This window comes from Saccopteryx bilineata, chromosome 3 (assembly GCF_036850765.1).
Source record: "Saccopteryx bilineata isolate mSacBil1 chromosome 3, mSacBil1_pri_phased_curated, whole genome shotgun sequence".
Taxonomy (NCBI): Eukaryota; Metazoa; Chordata; class Mammalia; order Chiroptera; family Emballonuridae; genus Saccopteryx; species Saccopteryx bilineata.
The window spans coordinates 57,126,431-57,135,892 of NC_089492.1; the positions used below are offsets into that span (position 1 = coordinate 57,126,431).

Genomic DNA, 9,462 nt, shown 5'->3' on the forward strand with positions numbered 1-9,462 from the left:
AAGAAATAAGGAGGCAGGCCAAATGGAATGAGCATTTTCTAAACTCATTCTGCATAATTTATTTCTGCCCTGAGAGGAGGGAAACTTTCTCAAATGCATCATATGCTTTTGGTCATTGAGAGTGAACACTCCAAGATTTTACCTTTCTTGAGGGAAGAAAATCAATGTGATCAATATTATGCATTTTGCCAATGCCCAAGGCCACTTTGAGGCAGGGAGAATCATTTGTCTACACTGAGCCATTGAGAAGGCATTAAAAGGCCTTACTGCAATGTTTTTTGAGTTCTTAATAATGTCCCTCCCTGCTGCCAGGCTGTAACAAATCCTTTTGCTATTTCAAAAAAAAATTTTTAAACATGCACATTTACACTTTTATTTTTAAAAGGTGAATCATTTCAAAATTATCAAATTTACAATATTTTCTTAATATTTGTAACAAGAGAAAAGGTAAATATAATTTTACATATAAATACATCAGGAATATGAATAAAAATATTACAGCTGATCATTTCAATACTTAAAATATTTTACCAAAGCATTGTTGGACACAGTAGTTCAACACTACCATGTGGTCTTAAATTATTTTTCTCTCAACTACAAGTCCTTTAAAGAGAAAAAATATTTTAGTTAAATAGCATACATGTCAAGTCACAAACTCTTTTCATGTTTCATATCCAAAACATTTAAATGATAATTTCCCCCCAGTTTTAATTTTAGAACATATCACCTGAGAGCTCCACTCTTTCCATCGGTGCGTGTTTAGTATACCAGCAAACCTGCCTTATCTGAAAAAGTCTTCTCATTAATATGGAATTGAATGAAAGTATAAATTAGATAGTTGAACCTTGACATAGACATAAGATTTTCTAGAAAGAATAAATTAAAATATAAATGTGAAAAATTGAAACAAGTTTAATGATTTCAGGACAACCGATCATTATGTTTAAATTCCTGAATTTTTGACATACAGAAAGCTGAAAAACATCTTTTTTTCACTAAACATCATAATGTAATCCTTTAATACACATCTACACCTGAAGAGTTCTACATCTCGTTAAAAAATCATGTGGTTTCACTAAAACGTGAATTTGTAATTGTTGGGTAGTTTTTATAAAAATAAAGCAGTTTCCTTAGGAAAAAAAAAATTCTGCCAATTGAAATATCTTCATTCTGGAAACAAAAGAGTTTTTCCTCTGAAAATAATAAGGTTTCGTCCATGGCTACATGAACATTCATTGGCTTATTCAAATGAAAACACATTGTGCTTCTAAACTAGTTCCTTTCATTAACACAGTCTGAGATAGCTTCTGGAAACTGTCGTCAAAATATTAAGATTCCAAAGCAAGCATCGGTGAACAGAATTGGACCTGCTGAGTCAGCTTCCCCACTGCCCAAAGAAACAGGAAGTGCTGGCGTTCCGCAATGTGTCACATCATCTTACTTCCTCCTGTTCCCAACCATATGTTCACCAATGTTTGAATTTGTATTTAAACTCGATATCATTTAGTGGTGGTAAAATGCCCAACCCTGCACGGGACTGGTCCAAAGGTGGACATTTAACGTTGTTCTCTACAAGCTCTAGTTCAAAATAGGAAAGCATCAGAATCAAAAATTGCTTGATTTCCTGGACAGCAAATAATCTTCCAGGACATATTGTTGCTCCTGACCCAAAAGGCATGTAGTAATACTTTAACTTGAGTCCATTGCTATAAAAGGTGGTCTTTGTCTTCCCATTTTCATCAAGGTAGCGATCATATTTAAATGTCTGCAATAAAAATACAAAGAGAACAAACTGATAAGCTAGTTTTAAATAAATGTATCTCTTTTCTTGACAGAGAAGCTCCAAAGAAGGATTTCTCTTCTAACACAACTTATCAGTAATTTGGCAAATACCTCACCATGAATCAGAAAGAAATAAAAAGCAGGAGTTTAACAGGAATCAATGGGAACAAGAAAGCTTTGTGATGCCTCCTACCCTTTCTGAGTGACTAGTTCCTGGGTTAGGCAGAACTAGGAAGAAGGATTCAGATCAGAAACTAGGAGAGTCAGCCTCTAATTTCCTGGATTTGGGAGCAGGTACTTTTCAGAGAAAAAGAAAGACAGCAGCTTTATTATCATGGCTGAAAACATAATCTAGCAGAGATTATGTGATGGCAGATATCAGGGAAAAAATGAAAAATTTTGGCCATCCTCCAGATTTTCCAAACTATATGAATATTTGATATAGTAGAGGAGACAATTGCTATGGCTCAATAATCAAACCATTTCTATTAATATAATGGTAAAGTTCCTCTTTATTTCCATCTGGGTCGATATCACCTGGATATTAAATTTTGATGAACAGGCACTTACCAAAGGGTCTGGGTAGATTTCTGGATCTAAATGCATTAACTGAGGATACAGGGCTATGATGTCATCTTTGCGGACGTTATAGGAACCATCCGGGAGGTGCAAAGTGAAATCCTCTTTAGCAGTCCGGATGTTCAGGGAGGCACTCGAGAGTCTCAGAGACTCCTTAATGATACTATCTAAATATTTTTAAAGGAAGAAAGGAGGAGAGAGGGAGAAGGAGAAGGAGGGAAGAAGAAAGAACAAATCAGGTATTTAAAGGCCACATAAATATAGAGACTGACATACTTCCAGCAGCCCATAACACAGAGCTAAACAGACTGTGGGAAGCTGGCTAGACATGAATTTCCAAACTCTTTTTCTGTTACCACTGTGCTGTGATGAATGGCTCAGTTGTGTCTAAATGTTTTTTAATCTGATAATCTGAGTCAATAATAATCTCTAGATAAAGATATAATCTTATTGATCATCAATAAGAACTAGACTTTCATAATATTATAAAAAAATACTCATATTTACACATGTCACTAGACATCTAATACAATTGGGGAAATCAGTAAATCAATTTCATGTGAACTATTCAGTTTATCACTTTTGAGATTTGATCTACTAATGATACTTTAGTACAGAAGTATTTTTTCAGATGTTTAATGCAGCTTCAATTCAGTATTTACAAGACCTGTTTTTATCTTTACACTCTCTGCTGTTGCATGACATTGCCCTGCTGCCTGGTAAAGACATACAGGGACAAGAACCACCCTGTGAGTAGCTAAAATATAAAACCTTCTAGCCGCTATCCTTTTAATTGTGTTTTGGGTGCTCCTTACACGATTGTGTGTAAAATCACAACATGTTAGCATTTTTACAAATGAGAAAAGTAAGGCCCCAGAAGTGAAGTGACATGTCCAAGGTCTCCCATGACAGAGCCCAATGTGGAACCTATGCTTCTGGCCTCCTTGTCCCCACCACTAATACACACTGCCCCCCCCCAAATACATTAATTTATACATTAGTTTCTTTCCTTGGGACAAAAAATAACTAAAAAATACCCTCTTTCTTACTATAAGAACATAGCTTTTTTCTTTGTGTTTTTATAAAATATAGAGCAGCAAAAATATGAAAAATAATATAACCTTTAATTCCATTATCTAATCCATGCATCTAGTTGAGTTTTCTGGATGGTACTTTCCCTTCCTTGACTTCATAAAAATTAATGCTATGCTCCCAATTAACTGTGAAATTAGTGTAAGAGTAATAACAAAAAAGACAGAGTATGACAGTGCACAGAAGTGGTTGAGAGTGTGAGGTCAAGTTGCACATTAATGTTGTAATCAGCTCCACTGTTCCATCCAAGACAGCAGTTTAACTTCTAAGTGCCAGTTTCCTTACTTGTTATAGAAACAGTAACAGTCCCTAATCATAGGATTGTTGTGAAGATCAAAATACAGGAAATACTTAACATGAGGCCTAGAAGCACATGCATAATATATATATCCTGACAATTACTGTAGGTAGGAAGCAGTACCTGAAATGTAACATAGTAAGTTAAGCATACCTAGTACTGGCATGTCATTAAGTTGCATTTGATTCAAAGAAATAGGTTTGTCTTCAAAGCTGACTTTTTGACCAGCATTCTCTAGTGTTTTATTTACTTCTTCAATAGCTGCTTTCATTGCTTCAGGGCTCCTATAAAAAGTTAAAAGAAATAAAAAGATGTACATAAAATAAATTTTCTATACCAAAAGATTCTGCAAACACATATAGGCTTTCCGCCTATATTTTAAATAGGTGATCAAAATACCAGAAAAGATGGAAAAGGCATACTACTTCCCCTTTTTTTTACCTTATTTTGTAATTGGGTCCTTTGATATTAGTAAGAATTGCTGCCTTAGAAGGAACTTGCTATGTAGAAGTAAAATTTAGCCATATTTTTATAAATAAGTCATTCTTGTAAAGATTAAATGACCAAATTAGCCATGTACATAACTACTGAGAAGAAAATTACATCTAAAATAACAGTTGTAAAGTACTAGCTTAATTGCAAATGGAAATCTAAATTTACTCCTAAAATCCATGCCACAATTTCAGATGGAACAGCAGCATTTCCATTTATAATTTTTCTAGCACTTTGCTTTATGAAATGAATGCTACTTCATTTTAATGCACTGAAGATTACTGGAATCTTAATGCCATGATAAGGAATCACTGTATGACATGATTACGGTAACTTGATTCTCAGAAATGTCTGACAGATAAATATTTGTGTGATTACCATAAAATGGCTACTATTACCTATATGACATTAAATTGATGTTGTAATCTTCCTGTAAATACGTGATTTTGTTTTGGACAGAGCACTCTGAAGTGAACACTCTAGAAAACATTTTTATTAGATTGATAATGGGTTTTTATATGTGCAGTGGTTTTGAAAATATTTTTTTTATTTTGCAGACATAAAATTATCAGCCATCAATGGAAATTTGGCATTTTCAACCCTAGGGAATAGTCATTATGTGTTTACATGATACTAAACATCCAATTTAACTGGAATAACTTAATAAACCATTTGAATGTCAAATTTCCAAAACACTAACACTTTGGAAAGAAATCATGTTTATGTAAAATAATGTTACATAGAAGTTTTGTTTGTTTGTTTGTTTTGCTACATACAGTTTTATAAAGCAAAATCTAGCTGAATCTCATCAAGAATAACTGATCTATAACCATTACAGTTGGTCAAATAAACAGTAAGACATAAATTACTAATTGAGAGAAAAAAACATACTATTCATGCACAAATGAATAAAACATAGATCCTGCCCTCTTGTTGTACAGAAATCATAATCAATTAAATATACTTTTATGAAGACCAAGTCATGGACTTTAGTATGTTGTTATGATGAGAAGTCTGGGGTTAAGAGTAGGACTCAGGGCCCAGATGACCGAAATGGCCCCTACACCAACACAGTCTTTTCCCTGGGAAGATCTCTGCTTCTCTAAGACACATTTACCAGTCATAGCTGCCCGTGGTTCTCTAATTGTTGAATTTCTGCCTTCTACTGAAAGAAAGAAATAACTGAATAAGTTGCTGGTTACCTCATCATTTGAAATAAGCTCCAGAAAGTGGCTGGAATGGTGTTTGCTTGCGATGCCCACAGAACAGCGAGTTGCGTCTTGGCCTTCTCCATGTCGTCTAAGGTGGAGAGCATGTCATTCAGGAACCTGACCAGTTCTGACATATGGTCTCTCTTTCCCAGGTTTTCGTGCCTCAAGCCCTCTGCCAGTTTTTCCCGGGCGTGGTGTGCGGTCTTGAACACATGAATGGGGAGGCCTGCTACCAGGGCCGGAAAGATTTTATCAAACTGCTTGAAGTTGTCGAGTTTATTTAGAATAAGTGTTTTTTGTGCATCTTGTCCTATAAGATCTCTGCCAAAGAGAGTTAAATACCCAGCTTCAAACATCACTCGGTAGCAGAAGGCATACATTCCTTCTGTCACCCAGGCCGACATCTTTGATTCAGGTACAGTTGGAGGTCTCATGACAAGTTGGAGGTTTTCCATCATGGCTTCTGTGAGGGAACTCAAAGCATCGCCTTGCAGAGTTCTGATGAAAGCTTTGCTTATGTTCTCAGTAGTATTTCCATCACTCGGGTCAATGCTTCTGTGCCCAAATGCCTGATAGTAAATGAAACGTGTGAAAAAAAAAATTAAACCTGACTCAGTGCTAGCATATGGCTGAAAAACAAATTAGATACTTTTACAATTGGAAAAGTTTCATTTTAAAAAAAGTCTACCTGTTAAAAAAGAGGAGTGGGTGGAGATTGGCCTTTCCACATACAGGTTCATAACATTTTACTAATAAATGATCAAATCATGTGCTTTCATTATGGCCAAGTTTAAAACCCAGTTCCTCAGTAGAACTTCCCTCTGCCAATCTATTCGTCTATTTCTTATTTTTATCATGTAAGGCATTTATTGCATGCTAATTCCATACTAATTAATAATGGTGCTTAATCATTAGTTCTTTTCTATAGTCTTTGTAGATGTATTTTAACCAGAATTTAATGTATTTAAAAGCAGACACCATGTCTAATACTTCTTTGCAGAGACTCAGTTAATGTTGTTTACCATAATTATTTTCTCTCTAAAAGAGCCTCTTAGATCACATCTAAATGATGTCAAACTATCTGATCAATTCCCTAACAAAATTAAACAAAGGTACAGCAAGAGTGTGGTAAAACAATTTGATGTTAAGTTCTCACTTCATGCACTCTGAGTGTTGTGTAGACATGGTTGACATGAGCATGTTTGTACCTATCTTACTTATAAAATGTCCTCTGATTCAGTAAAATATATAATTTTCATTTTGTCTTCATTGGCTGATCAAGTAATGACAATCTATATGTATTTTGACTTTTTAAATAATTAGTACCAGGAGATTATGTTTAATTTTATTATATTTCTAAGAATATTTATATACTGGTACATGTCTTCAACATCTCTTTGAAGTACTCAAAATGACTAGTGAACTAATGTATTAAAATGGAGAAAATGAAGAGAATTCTGTAGAAATGCAAAAATGGTTACCTTTGCAGAAGTAGTGAAATGAAATTTTTTCCAATCCAAGTATTTTCCATGGCACAACACTTTATGGTATGACAAGGGATTTGTGATGAAATGGACAAAGTTTCCCATTAATTTGCAGGTAAAAACATGGCCATGTTTCCTTTGATTTTCTCTGAGAAACTCCAGAGGATTGGCACCAAACTGAAGAGCACATCCCAGGTATGGAATCAGCCCATTCTCCAGAGGTGGTTCACCCTTTTGTCTGTAAGACACAAAAATATGAGACATAGGGAAAATTGCACACTGTTTTATATTTCTACCAGGTTTTAAAATTTTTACTACTGACTTCAAACTTCAAAACTCTATAATTCATAGATACTTTTTGTTAGGGTCCTGCTTGTTTACTAAAATAATGGGTTATAGTAACCTAGTAAGATGGTATATTGGTGAAAATGGTTACCAACCCATGTATCCATCCATGCTGTTATTCCACACACTTACTGAATGCCTACTATCTGCTAGTTACTTTTCCCAACAAGGAGGATGAAAAGGATAAACAAGCTTACAAGATTTTTGCTCTCAATACAGAAACCAAACTACATTCTAGCACTCATATTTTTCTAAGCATTATCTGCTTGAGTATTTTTTTTAAAGATATAAAATACTGAATAACAGAGAGGATTGCAGAAATGAAGTTTTTACAATCTTCATAGTCTGAAGATATTATCATATGATGATAGTTAAAGATGAGAATATCATTTGAGAAATTAGCTTATCATAAAATAAAATTAAGCAAGATAAGCATTGATAAAATCATCAATTATAATTCAATATTCCTTTATGTTATTTTAATTGTTTTTATTAAAGAATATAAACATTTATTTTCTAATATAAATTACTATCCATCTTGATAGAATAGCATAGCATAAAGTAATTATTTTTATTTTCTTAGTTCAAAGATAAGTAGATTAATTAAAACTAGAAACTATCAGGCCTGAATTAAAACACTTTAAGGGACAAATAATACTTGTAAAAGGTATACCGCACATAATCTACACAGCTGAACATATGCTCTAGGTAATCCTGTCTTTTGGAGATTGATGTAACAAAATATTTACATACTCCTCCCCTCCTAAATACTCTTTGTTCCAATCAGAATTTAAACTATGGCTACATGTATGACTATACTTATATTTCTTGTATTCTTGAACTAGTTATGAATAAATGATACACACAAATAAAAGTGATGTTACATACACTTAGCAGTTCCCCAATTCATCATGGTAGAATATCTTTAATAAGAAAAAATAATAGAATGATCAAGGCAGCCACTGTGCTCTCATCTAAACTTAGGCTGAGTCTATATAATGCACAAGAACTAGCTAAAAGAAAATATTTATTTAGTCAGAGTATCTATTTGATCCACATGGTAGAAAAAAAGCCTTTCTAATGCAGATCCCATTTACAACTTGTATCCTTACTAGTCCAGAGTTCCTCTGTATACACACATATAAACATACACAGACAGCTCATAAAATTGCTGTCAGTTATGTTTAACAAGATTGTACATTTTTGCATTACCACTGATAGGTCAATGCTGAAAAAAAATAACCTGTTATTTTATCTTTTGTTAGATCTAATTAAAAAGATTCCACTTTAAATTTTTTTATTCATATTCTTTTTAACTTGAGAAGAAAATTACTGAAGAAAATGTTAGTATATCTAAGTACAGAAAGCTAAATTTATTATATAACAATGAAAGTAAAAGAACACTAACTGAATGAAGTTAGATGCAACTTAAAGATAAAACTTTTTTACCTTCTCCTCATTCCAAGAATAAGCCACAAGAAACAGCACATTGCTATCACAATTCCCCAGATCAAAGATATGGTCATCATTTTGCAAATCTACAGCAAAACCTCCACGGGAAAGAATCTGAAAGAATCTGAAAGTAGGACCAGATACTGCCCCTAGACTTTTTATACATGGTTAAGATCTTGTACTTGAATGACCAGAGCAAAAAATTAACCATTTGTTCATCCTATTAGAAAAAAAAAATAGCTGGCCTTGAACTAAGTCCACAGGTATCAGAAAGAGTTCCAAAACAATCAGAGACCTGCAATACTTGATAAGTTGAAGGTCTCTCAAACTCATGTTGACTTAACATTCAGACCTGGGCATGACAGCTAATGTTACAAGGGTAGTATGATCATCAAAAAACAGACCTGTTCAGGATGAACATATTAAATAGAGATGAAAAATATAATAATTGAAAGAAAAATAAATATAAATTATTACCAAGCTAATGATTTGTTCTGTGGTTTTTTGAAGAGAACTAAAGTGATTTACAAGAGAGACAGTGGTCAAATTCAAAGAAAAAAGAACTGGGTGAAATGTTTCTGACACTTCCCATAATTCAAAATTATAGCTATTTTACTATATACAGTAACATATTACTTACCTAACATCTTGAAGAAAGTATCTCACATAAATGTATCTTTCAATTAACCATTTTATGTAAGCACCAAAACTTTATCAACCATTATTT

At 33.5% G+C, this 9,462-nt stretch overlaps 1 protein-coding gene across 1 annotated transcript; it reads right to left on the bottom strand.

Annotated features, from left to right (window-relative positions):
• Window positions 1-359: 359 nt before the first annotated feature.
• CYP7A1 (cytochrome P450 family 7 subfamily A member 1) lies at window positions 360-8,854 on the bottom strand. The gene is made up of 6 exons (XM_066264664.1): window positions 8,733-8,854; window positions 6,936-7,176; window positions 5,446-6,023; window positions 3,905-4,035; window positions 2,353-2,528; window positions 360-1,765 (listed from the first exon to the last, which is right to left on the bottom strand). The coding sequence occupies exons 1-6, from the start codon at window positions 8,810-8,812 to the stop codon at window positions 1,466-1,468; spliced, it is 1,506 nt and encodes a 501-aa protein (XP_066120761.1). The 5' UTR covers window positions 8,813-8,854; the 3' UTR covers window positions 360-1,465.
• Window positions 8,855-9,462: the final 608 nt, after the last annotated feature.